General features: G+C 52.4%; 1 protein-coding gene across 1 annotated transcript in view; it reads right to left on the reverse strand.

Moving 5' to 3' along the window:
* LOC309601277 (olfactory receptor 14A16-like) overlaps positions 1-808 on the reverse strand; it is a gene marked incomplete at both ends in the record, with an annotated part of 28,751 nt that extends 27,943 nt beyond the window's left edge. Inside the window, one exon of the mRNA XM_082334236.1 lies at positions 718-808. Within this exon, the coding sequence (XP_082190362.1) occupies positions 718-808 (91 nt within the window). The remainder of the gene's footprint in view (positions 1-717) is intronic.
* Between the last annotated feature and the right edge of the window lie 19,911 nt (positions 809-20,719).

Genomic DNA, 20,719 nt, shown 5'->3' on the forward strand with positions numbered 1-20,719 from the left:
ATGGTCCCGTCCGACACGCTCGCTGCGGCAGCCTGTGTCAGGTACCTTCTGTCTCCTCTCAGTGGTTCTGGCAACAAAGTCTACTGTTCTGGGTTTCTCCAGAGGAATTAGGTTCTCTTTCCCCTCCTTTCCCTTCAAGGAGCTCCCCTGGATGGCTGGTAGCTGCCTGCAAAGATGCAACAGGGTGCGTGGGCAGGAGGAGCTGGTCTCCAGGTCAGCGCACCGAATTCTGCCTGCTCAGCAGTCAGAAATAGAGAGTGCTCGCGGGCTCTACGAGTAGGTTGGGCGCTGGGGATGTGGTGTCAAAAGGAGGAGGATGCGACCCCATGCGAAAAGCAATCCTGCCACTGAGCTCTCTTTGGCTTTTCTCTTTTGCAGGCCACAAGATGGGCGTTGGCATAGAAGAGGCTTCGGGTTAATCAAAGGAATCCTCTGCAGCACCTAACGGCAGAACACTGTTGTCAGCCAAGAGAAAGGTCGGGGTCGTTTCAATCTGAAGGAAAGCCAAAAAAACCTTCCGCTCCCGCAAGGAGCATTTGCAGTTAGTTACTCAGCAGATCTGCACAGCAGGAGCAAAGAAAGAAACGATGCTGCCAGCAGAGCCTCCCAAGAAGCTACAAGAAGCGTGCCGTCCACCAAGAAACCATTGGTTAGTGGGACATGGGACAATTGCACTTTGAGTTGGTCTAGCCTCTGTGTTCCCGAGAAACATCTCACTCGCACGGCGACGAGAACAGGGGGTCACCCTGATCCTGGTAGGAGGCTCCCTCCTCTCAGCTCTCCGACGGTGCTCTGACTTCACAGTCATTGCCGGTGACCACTCTAGAGAAAGCCTTGCTCAACGAAGGAGACGCTTCTCGGCAAGATCCTCTAGAAAGAGGAAAGGAGACGATTCTTCAGCACAGCATCGTGGTGGTGTTCTGGGAACTGGGTGCCTGTTGTGTCCCAGTTCCACCAAGAGCGACGGGCAGACCTGCTCAAGCCTGTGGTAACCCTGATGAAGGTGGTCCTTTTCATCCAGCTCGTATCCAATTCCAATCCAACATTACTGCGGCCTCCAAAATTGGAAAAAATCAGTGGCACTTGGGTACTACTAGAGCTAGAGATAAGGAGGACGTTCTCAGCATGTCTGCCACGCTTTTCTCAGTTTGAATCAGAGCCTTTAACATTCATTTTGCATATTAAATTAGGGTTGTAGGAAGCCATTTGAGCAATCACTGAGAGAGAGATTCCTGAAACCTGCCCAACACGCCAACATCAGGCCGACAGACTCGGCTTCACCTTTTCCGCCAATGGCAGCGCAAACTCCACGCTCCTGTGGACAAGCACCTCTCCTTCCCCCAAATGAGGCCTCCGCCAGCTTCACGGTCCCGTCGCAACTTTTCATCCTGGCTTCCAAAAGTCAGGCTGGACTCAGCAACAGCTTTACTCCAGAACAACGCTACTCAAAGCCTCCTGCCGTCCTGCAAGAGGACACCTTGTGGTGTTCCAAAGTGTTACCGGCCTTTCTGCTGTCCCAGGGCTGCAGGAGTCAAATGCCGTTATGGATCGCTGATCCCAGCGGGGTGGCATCACCCTTGCAGAGGCACTGCTGACATCCAGCACGCACCCACAAACTGCCCGGGACTGCCTGTAGGGTAAGGCAGGTTGTCTTCTGCTCGTAGAGGTTCCTGCAAAGTCAGATCGTAGCCTTACTCTCCACGGAACGAGGCATGAAAGACTTTTATTTCCGCGCTTCCAGTCTTTTTTTCCCTCAGAGGGATTAACCAGCAAGAATATATGGCTGGATGCTACTAGGTGGGATCCAGAGAACCATTTTCCTCACTGAAATAGGAAATGATTTAAAAAAAAAGGGCAAAAAAAGCGTACGAGTAAGGTGCGAGCATCCACTCTTCTTTACCTGGAATGCAGCGTGTGTCTTCATCTTTCAGTCATTGAAAAGAATAATATTCGCACACCGAGCCTCAGAGGGTTTTGAGCGATTCATCCGTATGAAAGGGGAGACCTCTACAAGGCGTATTTAAGACTCATGGAGAATTTCTAGGACTGTTGGGAAACCTGACCTGGTATTTTTGATTACTGCTGGCCGCTGCCAAGTTTAGAACTCCATGCACGACTTCAGCTCCCAACTCTTCACAGAGATTCCTGATGATCTCAAAATCTACTTCTCTTAGTCTTGCTCCCCGATTCAGCAATCCACCTTCCAGGCCTTATACCCAAAGCTTTACTTTTTGAACCTTGCTATCCAGCTCCTCTGGAAGAAGAATGCCGTTGTCTCTTGTCTTTGCTGAGCATTTTTTTTATTATAAGGCTTATTTTTCTAAGAAGAAGCATAACTTTTTCCGTGCGGTCTTCAACTGCACGTGAACAAGTGTATAAAGAACAGCTAGGTCCCCAGGGCCATCGCCACTGCCTGATTCTCTTATTCTTCCATTATTTACTAATTCACACTTCTAGAAACTCTAAATTTGATACTAGAGCAACCCTTACACAATTCATACTTTTTGGGGGGGAAAAGATACACACGTCTTCCCATTGTGACGCTAATGGGTGTAACCTCGGCCAACTGGAAGAGTGCCGACTTGCCACAGGGCTTTACTGGCCCAGGACTCGACAGCCGGGAAGCATTTGATGAGATCTAGGTTTCAGGTGAAGAGAGGAGAAAATAGTTCAGTGGCACAGAGCATGATGAACGGGTGATTTAGAACGCTTAAGGAGTTGCTGACCAAGATATTATCATCGAATCCAAGAATGGGTTGGGTTGGAAGGGACCTGAAAGATGATCTGGTTCCAACCCTTTGCCACGGGCACGGACACCTTCCGCCAACCCAGGTTGCTCAAAGCCCCATCCAACCTGGCCTTGGACACTTCCACAGATGGGGCATCCACAGCTTCTCCGGGCAACCTGTGCCTCACCGCCCTCATTGTACAGCATTTCTTCCTTAGATCTAATCTAAATCTCCCCTTTTTTGCTTTAAAGCCATTACCCGCTGTCCTGTCACTACGCGCCCTTGTAAAAAGTCCCTCTCCAAAAGCGGAGAGGAAAAGTGGTTTTAATATGACGCTGTAAAAGTGGACTTAGAATTCGATGGCAAGGTTCCCTCTATTAATGACTGCCGGGAAGAATCATAGAAAAGAAAACTGAGTTACGCTCGAGTTAGTTAGAGTGATTCACAGAGAGACGGGAGATGCAAAGAGTGAGGAAGACCCTCCTGTTGAGTGATGAGGTTCAGAGTAGACCCCCTTGCTTTCTAAACTCCTGAAGGAGCTTAAGTGTGGCTAGGTCCAGTCTTAGTCTCAGACTTGGACAACGGTTTATATCTAAGGGGTTGTACATGCAAAGTTTATGTAGCGTTTCATTAGCATCAGTTCAGCGTGCAAAGTCACCAAGACAAAATCAAAGTTACCATACTACAAGGTTAGGCGTGATATCGGTCACTCACCAAAGATCTGTCGTTGGTAAAGGTCTCTCTGCCTCAAGGAGCGACCTTGTGAGGTGTCCCAGCTCCAGGGGAGATCACCGCCGTGCCGCCATGCTGCTGAGCAGGGAGAGCTTGAAGGCGGCTCACTGAGGCTGTCATATTTATAGGATAAAGTGGTTGGCTCGTGGTCAAATTACAGGCGACGGCAAAGGTCTGCAGGAGGCTCCTTGTACCCACAACTTTCTTTGTTCCTTGATAAATGAGTCTTGGAAAAGCCATGCGTCAACCACACGGTCGGTGTTCCAAGCCCGTGTGCATCGACACTCACGGTGTCGCTCTGCTCCTTGGGGTTTCAGGGAATGGATTGAAACTACGGGAGTTCATGGCCCGGCTACGGCTCAGTCCTTAACGTCTTCTGGAGCCCGCACCAAACCACCACCAGCCTGGTCAAGGGGTCGAGTGCATCCATCGCATCTCACCCTGCAAGCGGAGTACTCAGCGGGGGGCTGTCAGGGGTGTCCGATCCCAGCTTCTGCCTCCCCTCCTGCTTGGAAACCCGCCACATTGCCCCACCCCAAGAGGCCACTGTGCCCAGCAACTCCGTGACATCAGCCCCGGGGCCGAGGCCACCATGGGCAATGTGACTACTGCGGGCGCTACGTCGGCTGCTGCACCGGTGACGACAAGCCCTCCATTGCCACGTGCCAATGGCAGCCATGAATTTGCTCCCCCTCCTCGTCCTGCTGGCCACGTGCTGGCCTGCACACGGCACACGGGACAGCTGTGGGTAGGCGGCCCGAGGCTCTGGGAGGGAGCTGGGGCAACCATTATGGGCTTCACTGGAGGGTGCCACGGCACAGCTTCCCGAACCCCATGTGGGAGCCTCAGTTCCCTGCCAGCACCTAGGCTGCTGCCACAACTCATCTACGGGGCTCAAGCAGAAACAGGGGCAGACAGACAGACGCACGCCCCACGGGGCTCCCTGGCCCTGCTGTCCATGCAACGCCGTGTGGGGAGGGAAGAGGCCCGACCTTCAGCCTCAACAGCAGCAAGCCATTGAGCAGGACAGTAAGGAGTTTCTGGTTGCAGAGGGACCTGCGGGCTCCGGCCCATGGCTGCTCGCCATGGCATGTGGCGTGTCGTGGGGGGCAGAGGATCCCTGGGGAATAGGCACCGGGCATCTCTGACCCCTCTCTCCATCTGCCTTCCAGGCACATCACCACGTGGTGACGGGGGCCACCCAGCTGGGCCCTGAGGCCCACGTGCGCCATATTAAGCGGCTCCCGGTTCACCCACACTATAGAAATATCTAGGAGAGGAACGACAGCGCCTTGCTGGAATCGGACCAGCCTCTCCAGCGCAGCTCCTCCGTACAGCTCGCCTGCATGCCCGACACCTCGCCAAGAGTGTCAGAGCTGACAACCTGCTATGTCAGTGGTTGGGGTTCCACGACCGCAAGATGTGAGTTCCCAAAAAGCGCTCGTGTCCTAAGCGCAAGCTTGGCACGCTGGAGAGATGGGTTCGGCTTCTTGAGAGCAGTGGCGAAAGCCAGGGTCAGGCTGCGGGGACGTCTGCCGATAGAGTTGTCCCCAAAGCAGGGCAGAAGGGAGACACAGGTACGATGCCTTCAAGATGCAAAGCCAAGCCCCGTGGAAGGGGTTCACCGAGAGAGAGGAGGAGAACTGCAGCGAGCTGCACCAGCTACGCTCTGCTGTGGGTCTTTCCAATTCAATCTAGGGCAGCGTGGGCTCTTCAGAGGGTCACCACCTCCCCCCTTCCAACCGAGAGATGAGCAGCACACAAACCCCATGGCGTCACCAGCAGAAGGCGAAACCTTCCACGCTTGCAAAGTTTCACCTTTTGCCACAGGCTCTGCTTTCCCCGAGGGGAAAAAAAAGAGCAGAGCTGCTGATCGCTGAGAAGGAGAGCCTTAAGGTCAAGCCTTTCTTACCTCCACTTCTTGCGTGACCTCGTCTGTGAAACCTCCTGAATTCTGTTTGTAAGCAACTGCCAGTTTGACAGCATCACTGAAGAGCTGAGAAGGAGAACGCTTGTCACCCAGAGAAAGGGCCACTGGGCTCCTGTAACGTACGGAAACTGTTCCCACACCCCGAGAAAAATAAAACCCTCTGCAACTACCTGGAGCTCCCAAGAGCTCCCAAGTAGCCAGAGATGTACCGGCCCGTTTTCTGCTCTCTGTGCCTACCGCAGTCTCCGTGTCCTTGGACGGTAGAGGGGTCTCATGGATGCTGAGCCAAATAGCTACGTTTTACCTTCACTGCATTGGTGCCATCCACAGCAGACGCAAACTAAAAGGGCAAACTGAACTTCCAGGCAAAGCTGAACCTTTTCTGGGTCCAATTCATATCTATTGGGGAGCAAAAAAAGGGAGAAGTGGTCAGTGAGACATCACTGTAGGCAGAATGCCAACCTATGCAGGAGCGGTGGAACAGATGGAGACCAGAGCCCCGATGTAGCCTTTTTAACCCGAACTCCCCCCGACCTTCTGCCACGTTACCTGTAGCCTTGTGAGGCAAGCGGCACGCTCACAGCCTGCAAATGACTCAACTCTCATATATTTTTACTTAACAGGCGGTTAGGTCCGGCCACCCCAACCTCAGTAGGCCAGAGGCTTTATTTCAGTTTTGGAACAAATCTACTGGATATTTACATATCTACCTGGCTGCGCTCCTGGGCAACGGCCTCATCATCACTGCTGTAACCTGCGACCACCATCTCCACACCCCCATGTACTTCTTCCTCCTCAACCTCTCTGTTCTTGACCTGGGCTCCATCTCCACCACTGTCCCCAAATCCATGGCCAATTCCCTCTGGGACACCAGGGCCATTCCATACTTGGGATGTGCTTCCCAGCTCTTTCTGTTTGCCTTCTTGGTAGGAGCAGAGTATTACCTTCTCACCATCATGGCCTACAACCGCTCTGTTGCCATCTGCCCCTGCACTACAGGACCCTCCTGGGCAGCAGAGCTTGTGTCCACATGGCAGCAGCTGTCTGGGGCAGTGGGTTTCTCCATGCTGTGCTGCACACGGCCAATACATTTTCCCTCCCCCTCTGCCAAGGCAATGTCCTGGACCAGTTCTGTGAAATCCCCCACGTCCTCAAGCTCTCCTGCTCAGATGCCTACCTCAGGGAAGCAGGACTCCTTGTGGTTAGTGTCTGTGTGGGCTTTGGGTGTTTTGTTTTCATTGTGGTGTCCTATGTGCAGATCTTGAGGGCCGTGCTGAGGATCCCCTCTGAGCAGGGACGGCTCAAAGCCTTTTCCACGTGCCTCCCTCACCTGGCCGTGGTCTCCCTGTTTATCAGCACTGCCATGTTTGCCTACCTGAAGCCCCCCTCCATCTCCTCCCCATCCCTGGATCTGGTGATGGCAGTGCTGTACCCAGTTGTGCCCCCTGCAATGAACCCCCTCATCTACAGCATGAGGAACAAGGAAATAAAAAATGTCCTGTGGAAACTGGCCCAATAAATGCTGTTTCACTGACAATAACCTGCCTCCCCACCTCTGCATGTTTCCCAGAGTTTATCTTAGGCCACAAGTCTGCTTTTTACTCTTGTGATAATTCTACTTAGAGATAGTTTTCTGGGTTTAGACTGCTTCTGTGGAGGTTTGATCCTCTTGTGCCTGACCTCTGCACAACAGTGTGTCAGATATGGCCTGTCAGATAGCAGCTCTTCAATAAAAGTGGATCTCTTGTGTTCAGACCTGTCGAGGACTAACCAGAATTGTCTCGACATTGCTGTTCTACCGCCATCTTCTGGGTCCGACATCCAGCCCCCGACGAAACCACCACAGCCCATGCAGAGACCAGGACACGAAAGGCGGGACCATGGACTGCACGCATGCCTGCGCAGAGACCAGGGCGCGAAAAGCAGAAGCGCAAACTGCATGTACGCAGACCTGCTCTGCGCATGTGCATGGCCCTATAAAAGGACCGCGTGCGCCTTTTGAGGCCCTCTCTTTTTCTCTTCTCGTCCTTCACCGTGCACCTCCTTGGAAGCTGCTCCTGCGGACACAGAGACTGGACCGACCGGACCTTTGATCGATGGGACAACGCCGGACTCGGAGTGGCGGTAGCTAGTTCCCCTACGTGGCTCTTTTCTCACCCGCCTGAGCACGCTCTTTCTATTTTTCTCTCTTTTCCTCTCTCTCTTTTTTTTTCTTTTTTTTTCCCCCCATCTCCCTACCCGGTCCTCACCCCTTCGTTCGCCAAAATAAAGTCAAAAGGTTGTATGGCATCTGACCTCGTTTGCGTCTTAATCTCGTCCTTGGGATCGTATCGAAACCTCTCCCGACATTGGATCGGGACATTTTAATTGGCGTCACGGACAGGATTCCTTGAGACGAGAGTGTCATACAACCTTACGGTGTGCTGAGCGAGTGTGTGTGAACGAGACGTACAAATAAGTACGAAGCGAGTGTGGAGTTCCGATCTGCGGTTCTGCTCTCCCGCGAGGGAAGCAGCCGGAGACGAACGAAGCACAAGGAAGGAGTGGGTGTTGAGACCTTTGCACTGAAACGCGCATAGCAGTTTGTGATTTGAGCTCCTGAGGGCGTATAGGGGAGACTTGAATTTCATAGTGTGACCCCCTCAGGATGATATCCTCTTTGTAGGCTCTGCTCTGTCTGACACTAGTTTATGGTCTGGCCTCCTGGGGGAGTACAGGGGAAGTTTGGATTGTACGGTGTGACCCCCTCAGGACGATATCCCCTTTGTAGGCTCGTCTTTGTCTTGTAGTAGTGTGCGGACTGGCCTCCTGGGAGCGTATAGGGGAAACTTGGTTTTTCTAAGGTTTGACCCTCCCGGGACGAACTCCCCTTTGTAGGATATGGCCACCCAAAAGGCAGGCGATTTTTGTGAAGAGACAGAGAAATTATATGAGTTTTTAGAAACATACCGCTCTCGCCCCTCACCCCTGGGACGAGATTGGGCACGGGACCACTGGTTCCAACTGCAAAGTGTTATGGACCGAACAGCGGTTTTGCATAAAGGAGCTAGAGCGAAGAAGGGAAAAGGGAAGGCTATTGTTTGTGCTGTGTTAGGAGCGTGTCTGGCAGCGGCGGTGGAGGACAAGAAACGAGCGCCCTGCCAATTGGAGGCTGTGGCCGCTTCGTTGCAAGCGGCGATAGCGCCGCTGCGAGAGCAACTACTAGAGACCAAACGGGCGCTAGAGGAGAAGTGCCAAAATAGGATTTTGAAGGAGGAGCTGAGGGTTCAGCTCCTGAGGGAGGCAGACACCCTCGCCGAGGCGGAGGTAATGTTGGAGGAGAAAGGGGTACGCCAAATCTACCCCCAGAAAGACTTAAAGCAATTAAGGGAGACTGTGGATAACCCCCCCCATATGTGCCCGCTGGTAAAAACGGAGTATATATATGAGGACGATAGCGACAACCGTCCCCAAGTTGTAACTAAAGAAATCCCTTTTACCGCCACCGAACTGGCTAAACTCCGAAAGGATTTTGCTAGGACGGCAAGGGAGTCCGAAACCGAATATGTGTGGAGGATATCCCTGTTGGGGGGGGACGGGATCATGCTATCGGAAAAAGAAGCAGAGGGGTATTGGGGCCCCGGCGTCTTCCACACCACGGGCGATCGCCGGGCCCCATGGTCTCTGACCCAGAGGGCAGCATATTGGGCGGGGGGGCTGAACCCATTAGAAAGGGGGGATCCCCTAGCTATAACTGGTTCGGTTGAGCAACTGCTAGAAAACGTACAAAAGGCAGCATGCCTGCAAATGATGTACGACCGGGAACTTAAGCCAAATTTAAGCTCTCCGATGTTGTTACCGGTAGACCCCGAGCGGCTGACACCGCTAATAAGAGGACTCCCCGATTTGTTAAAACCTATTGGGATCCAATAACAGGGGAGAATCCAAAATGTGCCTCACGAAGAGCGAATTGCAGCTGCCTTGGAGGGAACAGTAACCCCCGAACAGCGGCAGCGGGGGAGGAAGGTGTGGACCTGGGGGGAGATAGCTCAGGAACTGATAAACTATGGGAGGAAATACGGGCCAGTAGGCAGAACTTACCACAAGGTGGAAACTAGGGCCGTGCGGGCAGCGGAGCCGGCAAATAAACCACTGGCTTTTTCGGGGACAAGCCCCGACCCAACAAAAAGGGAAAAACCCTGCTCCGACAAGAATTGTGGCAGAAGGGACTGCAAAAGAGTGTGCCCCGAGACCTAATGGATGGGCTCCCCACCAAAAAATTAGAGCTCCTGGTGCGGAGGTGGTCCGGGCAAGGACCCTCTCCCAAACCAAACGCGCCCTCCGTGCCGGCACTGGATAAGAAGGAGGGGTTCAAGGGGAACGAAAGAGTGGCGGAAAACTAAGACCTCCGCCCCCTCAGGGTGAGGGGGGAGGCGGGGGGTGGATTTTTATTAGACAACTCACCTGCAACAATAAAGGGGACCTCCTCATTACCGTCACAGTAGGGCCGAGAAAGAGGCCCATGACCTTTTTAATTGATACGGGGGCCCAAATTACAGCAATAAAACAAAGCGAGGCAGAACGGTGTGGCATCTCAACTCCTTCTAAGCACCTGATAGTATTAAACGCCCTAGGGAAAACCCAATCTGTGCCCATGACCCTGGTAACCTTATGGCTACTAGGAGATGAGAGTCCGGTGAACACCATGGCGGCCATAGGACCCTTTCAAATGAACCTCTTGGGCATAGACGTTTTAAAGGGCAGACAGTGGCGCGACACCCAGGGAAATTCGTGCTCTTTCGGCGTCCCGCAGATCAGGCGGCTGGCCGAAGCCCCCGGCGTGGGGGTGCTCCTGTTGCAAGCGGCGCCTGCCCTCCCCCCTTCCAAACTGACAAGCGTGAAACCCTACCCGCTACCGATAGGAGCAAGAGATGGAATCGTGCCAGTGCTGGAGGACTTAAAGGGGAGGGGGATTATAGTTCCCACCCACTCCCCCTTTAACTCCCCGGTATGGCCTGTCCGAAAACCAAATGGCAAGTGGAGGTTGACAGTAGATTACCGGAGGCTGAATGCCAACACAGGCCCGTTAACAGCTGCCGTACCGGACATTGCCGAGCTTATAGCCGCCATTCAAGAGCAATCACACCCTATTATGGCGACTATTGACGTTAAAGACATGTTCTTTATGGTCCCCCTGCAGCCGCAGGACCAGGACCGCTTTGCTTTTACCTGGGCGGGGCAACAGTACACCTTTACACGGCTCCCTCAGGGATACAAGCACTCCCCCACCTTAGCCCACCACGCTCTAGCACAGGAGCTGGAAGCAATTCCCATAAGGGCGGGGGTGAAAGTTTACCAATATATAGATGATGTACTCATAGGGGGAAATCAGGTGGAAGAGGTTGGGGAAGTCCAGAAGGACATCATCACCCATGTAGAGAGCATAGGATTGACAATCCCACCTGAGAAAATACAAACCCCTTCAAGTGAGGTGAAATTTTTAGGACTTTGGTGGAAGGGAGGGATGACATGTATCCCACCAGACACCCTTTCCTCCCTCGACCAAATTAAGATACCAGAATTGAAAAAAGACTTACAGCATGAGTTAGGGCTCCTTGTGTTCTGGAGAAAGCACATCCCTGATTTCTCAATTATCACGAGACCCCTATATGATTTACTATGGAAAAGGGCGCAATGGGAGTGGACCCCGGTCCACGATGAGGCGCTACGGCTGTTGGTGTTAGAGGCAAATGCATACCAAGCCCTGGGGCCTATCCACCTGACAGACCCGGTGCAGATCGAGTGGGGGTTTGCCGCAACCGGGCTGCCGATTCATTTGTGGCAACGGGGGCCGGCAGGGCCCATCCGGCCCATTGGCTTTAATTCTCGGAGTTTCAAGGATGCAGAAAAATGGTACACCACGTGGAAAAGGGGCTGTTTGTAGTCAGCCTGGCTTTACGAGAAGCAGAGCGCGCCATTCGCCAGCAACCAATAGTGCTCAGAGGTCCTTTCAAAGTGATTAAACCAGTTTTAACTGGGACACCTCCCCCTGACGGGGTGGCACAAAGAGCTTCGGTGCGGAAATGGTACGCGCAAATAGAACATTATTGTGGTATTTTTGAAGTTTCTGAGGGCGCTGCCAAAAATTTAGTTATCCAAGAGGGAGTGGCCCCAGACTGGGAAGATGACGTGCCCCCTTCTGCTGTACAGGTAGCCCCCCCATTTTCCGAACAATTACAGAACGCTTGGTTCACTGATGCCTCTGCTAAACGAGAGGGCAGAACTTGGAAATACCGTGCTGTCGCCCTACAGATAAGGACCGACCAAAAAATAATTACCGAAGGAGAAGGCAGCGCTCAGGTAGGGGAATTAGTGGCCGTATGGAGTGTCTTTCAACATGAAGCCCAATCTGCCTCTCCAATCTATATCTACACTGACTCCTTTGCTGTCTTTAAGGGGTGTACAGAGTGGCTCCCCTTTTGGGAACAAAATGGGTGGGAGGTTAACAGAATACCTGTATGGCAAAAGGAAAAGTGGCAAGATATTTTAACCATTGCCAGACAGGGGAACTTTGCGGTAGGATGGGTAGCCTCCCATCAGACGGGAGAAGATCCGTCTGGTCACTGGAACAATAGGGTTGATGAGCTGGCCCGCCTCGCCCCCTTGCAAAGTGATCCAGTAGCGGAGGATTGGGAGCGACTCCTGGAATGGTTGCACCTTAAGAGAGGGCACACTGGAGCCCAAGACCTCTACTGAGAGGCTCAGGCCAGAGGCTGGCCGGTTACCCGAGAAAATTGCAAAACTTGCATTTCGGCCTGTGAGCAATGTCGCATGCGCTTAGACAGGCACCCCCTGGAAGACAGCCCCCTACATTTGAGAGAGGGAAAAGGTTTGTGGGAGGCCTGGCAGGTTGATTACATTGGTGCGTTCCGTAAATCAGAAGGGAAGTGCTATGTATTAGTGGGTGTTGAAATAGTATCTGGCCTAGCACAGGCTAAAGCCTGTGCTAAGGCAACAGGGGAGAATACAGTGAAGGCCCTGAAAGAATGGTTTGGGACGTTCCCTAAACCGCAGTTGATTCAATCTGACAATGGTACACACTTCACAGCCAAGATGGTCCAGGAATGGGCGGCTCGGGAGGGGATTTCATGGGTATTCCACACTCCATACTACCCTCAAGCAAATGGGATTGTGGAGAGAACAAACGGCTTGCTGAAGCGCTTCCTGAAACCACACAAACCGGGGTGGGCTGAGCGGGTAGGAGATGCAGTGACTAGCGTCAATAGCCGTTGGGGAACAAACGGATGCCCAAAAATTACGGCGTTTTGCCCACTAGCCCCGACAATCATGCCCACCTCACCTGGCCCTGACCACTCCATCAACCCATCCTGTTTCCCCGGACGACCCGTCTTAGTTGAACTCCCCACCGTGGGAGCAGTACCACTAACATTAGACACCCCAGTGAATAAATACACGTGGAAGGCAAAAGACGCTTGTGGAAAGATCCACAAAATTCATGCTAAATGGATTGTCCCTTCCTTCTGACCCGGGAAGCGAGTTTGCTTCTATTTTTGTTTTCCAGGAGGAAGCAGCTGACCTGGACACGCACCACCCGACGGAGACTAGACAGACGCCGATTGCTGCTTAATCAGGATGCGCGCGTTATTGGTGGCTGTACTAGTTTGGAAATGTACCTGTAACAGTGGCGGAGAGCTAATTCCTTCACCCTCCCCTGACCCGTTTGATCCCTTCAAGGACAATGAATTTGTATTATTAGCCAAAGCTATAAGCCGAGCTTTTAATTTAAGTCATTGCTGGGTTTGTGGGGGACCTCTGGGGCTGTCGAGTTGGCCGTGGACGTCCACACCCCTCACCCCAGCCCAAATTGTGAGTAATTATAGTGAAACCACAAATGACACTTGGGGTGATAGTGGAACATGGCCAGTTCAATTTCCTGCTGTGGGGCAATATTTAAATCGTACTCAAAAGGGAGGGGTCTGTGTGGGAGAAAGCAAGTGCCAATGGACACTTACGAACAAGTTGGTAAACGCAGATGAGGTATCTCCATATGGGCATGGCTTGATAGTGCCGGACGCAGTCGAGGGTTCAAAGGGTACTGGGCAAATAAAAATGAAACGTTAATTTTCCAACAATCTAGGGACCACGCTTACAAGCAAACCTGTGAATGGAAAAGCAGCTTCGGGGCCTGGTATTGCACCGGCCGGATGAATAATAACCCAACCGTCTTTTTTAGCCCTGTGGGCAACGACAAAACAATGTATTTCCAGTTCCCCGGGGATGCAGCGGGACCATTCGCCAACGGGGCCACAGCTAAAAGGGTCCATTATTGGATTTGTGGACATACTGCCTATAAACGACTGCCAGCGTATTGGTCAGGGGTCTGTTATGTGGGAATTATCCGGCGTTTATTCTTCCTTCTTCCACAAACGGGTGGCTCTCAGTTGGGGATAAGATTGTACGATAATCTGGAAGATGGAAAGATTGCCCGCTGCAAGCGAGCTGTTGAGGTGAACATAGGTGGAACACAAAAATGGGGGGAAAATGAGTGGCCTCCTGAAAGAATAATCCAACATTACGGGCCTGCCACCTGGAACCCCAGTGAACCGATATCAGGGGCAAGGGAACCAATCTATAATTTGAACCGTATAATCCGATTACAAGCGGTTTTAGAAATTGTTACCAATAAAACCGCCAATGCTATAGATCTTTTAACTCAACAGTCTCAAGAAATGCGCACGGCAATCCTTCAACACCGTATGGTTTTAGATTATTTACTGGCTGAAGAAGGAGGGGTCTGTGGGAAATTAAATGTCTCTAACTGTTGTTTAGAAATAGACGATGTAGGCGAAGTAGTCCTCCAATTAACCAAAGACGTTAGAAAAATAGCCCACGTCCCCGTCCAGACCTGGAATGGTTGGAATGGTAATTTATGGTCCTGGCTGCCGGGGGCGCCCTGGGTGAAGCAGTTGCTGTTATATTTGCTATGTGCGTTTGCCACTTTAATGTTTTTACCCTGTATAATACCCTGATTTGTTCAGCTAACACGACATGTGGTATCTAATATGCAGTTCGTACCTACCACCTCACCCGAGGGCATAAAACAAATCTGTGCTGTTCACCGGGTAGAACCCACCACAATAACCATTGTTTAGACCTCAAAAAAAAAACCAAACCAAAAACAAACAAACAAACAAAAAAACCAAACCAAAAAAACCCCCACCAAAACAAAAACAAAAAATTGCATATTCCTACCCATGTCATACTCACCAGTTCTTCTGTACTTCTTGTAATGGTGAACTACCTTGTGCAATGGATTTCTCAGGGTTGTTCTATAAAGTTGAACATTGTTAAACTTACGAAGATTAAGGAAAAAGAATGTTTACATTGGACAATGTTCCTGTTTGTTTGCAATTGAACACTCTTGCCATGTCCCATGTCACCTTTTTCCTCTACAGCTCCCCTTTTTCTCTGCTTCTGTCTCCACCTCTGCTCTGTCCTCTCTCTCTCTCTCTCTCTCTTTTTCCCTTCCCACCTCTCCTACCACTGTGAAGACTGCAATGTCGAGCCACGGGGCGGTGTCGAGGACTAACCAGAATTGTCTTGACATTGCCGTTCTACCGCCATCTTCTGGGTCCGACATCCAGCCCCCGACGAAACCACCACAGCCCATGCAGAGACCAGGACACGAAAGGCGGGACCATGGACTGCACGCACGCCTGCGCAGACACCAGGGCGCGAAAGGCAGAGGCCAGGACGCGGAAGGCGGGGCCATGGACTGCACGCACGCCTGCGCAGAGACCAGGGCGTGAAAAGCAGAAGCGCAAACTGCATGTACGCAGACCTGCTCTGCGCATGTGCATGGCCCTATAAAAGGACCGCGTACGCCTTTTGAGGTCCTCTTTTTCTCTTCTCGTCCTTCACCATGCACCTCCTTGGAAGCTGCTCCTGCGGACACAGAGGCTGGACCGACTGGACCTTTGATCGACGGGACAACGCCGGACTCGGAGTGGCGGTAGCTAGTTCCCCTACGTGGCTCTTTACTCACCCGCCTGAGCACGCTCTTTCTATTTTTCTCTCTTTTCCTCTCTCTCTTTTTTTTTCTTTTTTTTTCCCCCCATCTCCCTACCCGGTCCTCACCCCTTCGTTCGCCAAAATAAAGTCAAAAGGTTGTACGGCATTTGACCTCGTTTGCGTCTTAATCTCGTACTTGGGATCGTATCGAAACATCTCCCGACATTGGATCGGGACAAGACCCAAGATAAATGGCCAAGGAATCGGTCTTATAAAGTTTCTGTTCTCCTCTTGTTCTCAGTAGATTTGGGGTTAAGCTCAAGGTAATGCTGAGTTCCATTGGATCAAAAGTTCTGGTTTTAAAGGCTCTCTTCTTGGTTTCCAATGGCAGGGGAGATGGTCCATGAGCTCCCCATTATCTCCTCAGGTTGCTTCATGTATGACAGGAATCATGGCATATACCAGACACTCTGGAAATGAATTTGGAGGGGACAGGAGAGGATGGGGACTTCCCACGTGCCCTGGGGTTGGAATGAATGGAGACTCAGAAGGTGAAACACCCTCAAATGTGAAGTTGCCCAAAAGTAAAGCAGTAAATCGAGGTATCCACGAAAAAGGACTCTGTAGTGCCATGGGAGTCAGTAGGGACTCAGCAGGCACAGGGAGGGGAGAGTGGAGAGCTACAGGAGCTGCCTGAGGACCCCCAGGGCCAGGACGCTGGTGCTGTCCTGGGGAGTGGGGCTGGTGGCAGCAGAGGAGGGGGCAAATTCAGTCGGGGCTGGGGATCACCTACAAGATGAATTCAGGAGAGCCAGAGAGTGCCTAGCCTCTGCTTCCTCATGCCCTTGTGGCCAGCACCAGCCGTGGGGGCTGATGGGGAGCCTGAACCCCGCTGTCTGCCCCCCAGCAGCTGCTGTGGCCTTCAGAGGGGCTGGGGCTGTGGGGTGAGTGCCCAGAGCTCTGCAGCAGCCTGCGCTGGGCAGTGCCATGGAGCCAGCCCAGGCTGGGCTGCTCTGCTGGGCTGGGCTGGGCTGGGGAGAGGGCAGGGGAGGTGGGAAGAGGTGGGGAGGGTCTGGGCTGGGCTGGAAAGAGCCCGGGAGAGAAAAAGGCCAGTGTAGAGCTAAGGTGTGTGAGTGTGCAGGGTAGGGGCAGCCAGCACTCCCAGTGCAGAGCCAGGTGTCATGGTGAAGGAAGCAAGACATCAAAGGTGCAGAAGAAAGGGGCCCAGTCTGTGCCATGTTTCCAGGACACCCTGGGGAAATGGCCAGGAAATTTGTCCCAGACCAATCCCACCCACCGGCCATGTCCATCTCTGGCCATACACCCCAGCCCTGAGGAGGGACCTTTGCTGCATGGTCACCCCCATCCTCCTCTGGGGCTTAGTGATACCCAGCTCCACTGCCATTATTAATCAAAAGGAAACGAGTTTCCTCCTGACTCTCATCACACACCAAGTCCCACAGCTGATCTCTCAGCCAAGCCTCTTCTCAGACAGCTCCAGCTCAATCAGGTGCTTTTCTTGAAAAATTTTGAAAATCTGCATTGACTGAGATCTCCCCAGCTGGCCTGGGTCCTTGCTCTGGTGTTTGGCTCTGAGGGATTTCTGATAAACCCAGCTCTCTCAGCCTCTCCTTCTCCATTATGTGCTCCAGGCCCCAGCCATCCTTCCGGCCTCTGCAGGAGTTGCTTCAGTCTGTCAGGATCTTCCCTGTGCTGCTGAGCCCCAGGCTGGACACAGCAGTCCTGCTGTGCTGGTCCTGTAGTGCGTTAGCCTTGGCCAGCAGCCAGACACCCACCCGGCTGCTCACTCACAGCCCCAGCTCAAAAGGACAAAGGGAGAAGATAAGGTGGACTAGCTCATGCGTCAAGATAAAGACAGGGAGATCACTTACTCATTACTGTCATGGGCAAAGAAGAGTTGACTTGGGGAAGATCAATTGAATTTATTGCCAATTAAAAGAGATTCGGATAGAGAGAAAGCATAGCAAAAACATTCAAGACCGTTTCCCCACCCCACTCCTTCTTCCCAGGCTCAAATTACTCCATTGCTCCCAATTCTTCTACCCACCCCAACCCCAAGAGGAGCAGGGGGGATGGTGAATGGGGGTTACGGTCAGCACAGAACATCTCTGCCACTCCTTCCTCCTCACACTTCTCCCCTGCTCCAGCGTGGGCCCTCTCCACAGGATCCCACTGTGTTTGCCATCAAGGCTCTGTGCTGTTCATTTCTTTCCGTCTTACTTTTCCCCTTCACACTCACAGAATGACAGAGATGTTGAGATTGGAAGGGACCTCTGGAGTTCATCAAGTGCAACTCCCCAGCTGAGACACGGTCAGCTAGAGCAGGTCGCTCAGGTCCTTGTCTAGGAGGGTCTGGAATACCTCCATGGATGGAGGCTCCTCAGCCTCTCTGGGCAACCTGTTCCAGTGTTTGACCACCCTGACAGTGAAAAAGTGTTTTCTTGGGTTCAGAGGGAATTTCATGTGTTTTTATCTGTGTCCATCAGCCCTTGTCTTGACAGTGGTTAATACCGAGAAGAGTTTGGCTCCCTTGTCTTCATTCCTTCCCATCAGGTATTTATGCACATTCATAATACCCCCCAAGCAATTCTTTTCTCCTGGAAAATTAGTGAAAAAAATAAGTTTTTTCTCATTTTTCTCCAGAGCACTCAGCACAGGATAGACATGGACCTGTTGGAGTGAATCTAGGGAGGGCCACGAAAATGATCAGAGGGATGGAACACCTCTGCTGTGAGGGAAGGCTGAGAGAGTTGGGGTTGTTCAGCCTGGGGAAGAGAAGCCTCTGGGAAGGCCTTCCTGCTGCCTTTCGGTAATTAAAGGGGGCTTAGAAGCAAGATGGGGACAGACTTTTTAGTAAGGCCTGTAGTGACAGGACAAGGGGCAATGGTTTGAAACTAAAGGAGGGGAGATTGAGACTAGATATAAGGAAGACCTTTTTTACAATGAGGGTGGTGAAACACTGGCACAGGTTGCCCAGAGAGGTGGGAGATGCCCCATCCCTGGAACCATTCAAGGTCAGGTTGGAGGGGGCTCTGAGCAACCTGACCTAGTTGAAGATGGCCCTGCTCGCTGCAGGGAGGGTTGGACTAGATGACCTTTAACGATCCCTTCCAACCCAAACCATTCTATGATTCTTTCTATGATTCTATGGTAAGTAAGTACAGTGCTGGGATATCTTAGGTGACTGAGGAGCATTAGCTTTGAAAGCAGCTGGATGTGTTGCTTGGGGATTCACAGCTTTGGCAAATCCCCAAGCACAGCTTTGGCAAATCTCTCTCTATGAACACTACTCAAACATTTCAGCTGATGAAAACGTTCCCATACTACATAAATGTTGAGAAAATGTCCTCATCTTTGCAGGCCAAGCTCAGTTCCTGACTCTTCATGGTTTGCAAGGACCTGATCCAGGTGAGCATCATCTCTGTTAGTCCAGCTGGTGGCTTTGCAAAGAAATTGCTCCAACACCCTCCAGAAACCTATTGGGCTGTTTTCACAGTGCTGTGTTCCCCTTCCAATGAATGTCAGGGTCATTAAAGTCCCCTCAAAGAGCCCCATGTCACTGATCTGGAGACTTCCATGGGTTGCTTAAGTAAGAGCTTGTCCACCTCCTCCCCTTGATCACCAGTTCCTTATCTCCCACCACAATGTCGCCCTAACTGGCCTCTCCTCCGATCCTCACCCACAAGGACTCACCCAACCTGTTGACTTTCCCAGCAAGGAGCTCCATACATCCAAGCAACTCCTTCGCACAGAAAGTATTCCTCTTCTGATGCTCCCAGCCTGTGTCTCGTGAAGAGCCTTTATCCATCCATCGCAGCATGCCAGCTGTGGGAGGTGTCCCACTGTGCCTCAGAAGTCACAGCTTGTGACAGACCTCGGGGCTCCAGCTCCTCCTGGCTGTTCCCAGTCAGAGGAGAGTGTTGCACATCTGGGCTGCAGCCCCTGAGCCGTGGCTCCAGGCCAAGCTCAGCCTTGTCATGCTGAACAGGGAAACCAAGCATCCAAGAGCCCATGTGTGCAGAAGCTTTGCTGCATGGCAGAGACATGCTGGAGCGGATGGCAGACGGCATTGTAAGAAAGACTTGAGGTGCCCCAAAAGAGAGCAATGCCTGCTGTCCCCAAGGTCAGAGAGCAACAGGGCTGGGCTGGGCAGCCCTGGCAGGAGAGGCCATTGCTGCCTGTGGTGTCTCTGCAGCCCCGGAGGGCCTTTGGTGGAGAGAGGCACTGATCTCCTGGAAGGACAAGGTGCTGCTGAAAGCGTCCTTGGGTGTGGACATCCTGTGATCTAGGCACACTCGAAATTCACTGGGCTCTTTGAAGACTGTATCGTCCAGAGGGTGAGTAAAGGATGGGGCAGAGGAGAACAAGAAGAAGCTGAGAACATAGGCCCACAAGTGGAGAGCCCAGTGCAATGTGTTTCTTATTCATGCAGTGCCTTGCATCTGCTGGATAGCGATGGGACAGGGCTGGCCTCACTGCAGGGGTGGCAATCAGTCACTTGCACACAAGCACCGAAGGAATCTGAGATGGTGCCTGGGGTGTCTGTCACGCACCCGCTCGGAGGGGACATGGCTTCCCTGCAGGTCCTGTGCTGTCCCTGCCAGCCACACGCAGTTTTGTTGGAGAGCCTTGGCGTCTCACAGAGCCCTACAGGCCTGTGTTTGGCCATTCAATGAGCAGCTGCCCTGAATTAGGTTAGGCTCCGTGGGGCTGTGTGAGACAGCTCTTGTTACAGGGAATGGACAGCTAGTAAATACAGCTAAAGGAGGGGAGAAAGAGAAAGACTTCCCTCTCCCTCTGGCACAGACCTCCATTTGGTCAGCTGGACACCTCTCTAGGCGGCCCTGAACAGCGTGAGTAGGGACAGGGGGTGATGTCCTAAATGTGGGCATCTGCCGTCATTTCAGCTGGCATCCTCACCAGGCTGCGGGGTGCTGCCACCAGATGTTTCTTAGTCTCTCAGTACTGCTCCTTTATCGTGGACTACACATGGCACCTCAGATGTCACCAGGTGTTTGTGTGTGAACTCCTGGTCTCCATCTCCATCAGTGACCATGGGACCACAGAAAAGGAGTGCAGGTGCCGATTTTTAGCAGACACCATGACTGAAGCAAGAGGAATCTCACCTCCTGGGGGTTTGTGGCAGGCAAAGGAGGGAGCTGAGGTCCCTTCCAGCCCCAGGACTACAACTCCAGGAGGAGATGCCTCCATTGCCTCAGCTGATTGCCTTCTCTCAGCATGGGTAAAGGAGATGCCTCCCTGCCAGTGCCCAGGTGTCCTCTCTCATGATGGGCCA

The sequence above is a fragment of the Platalea leucorodia genome (genome assembly GCF_965183815.1).
Source record: "Platalea leucorodia genome assembly, chromosome: 30".
Taxonomy (NCBI): domain Eukaryota; kingdom Metazoa; phylum Chordata; class Aves; order Pelecaniformes; family Threskiornithidae; genus Platalea; species Platalea leucorodia.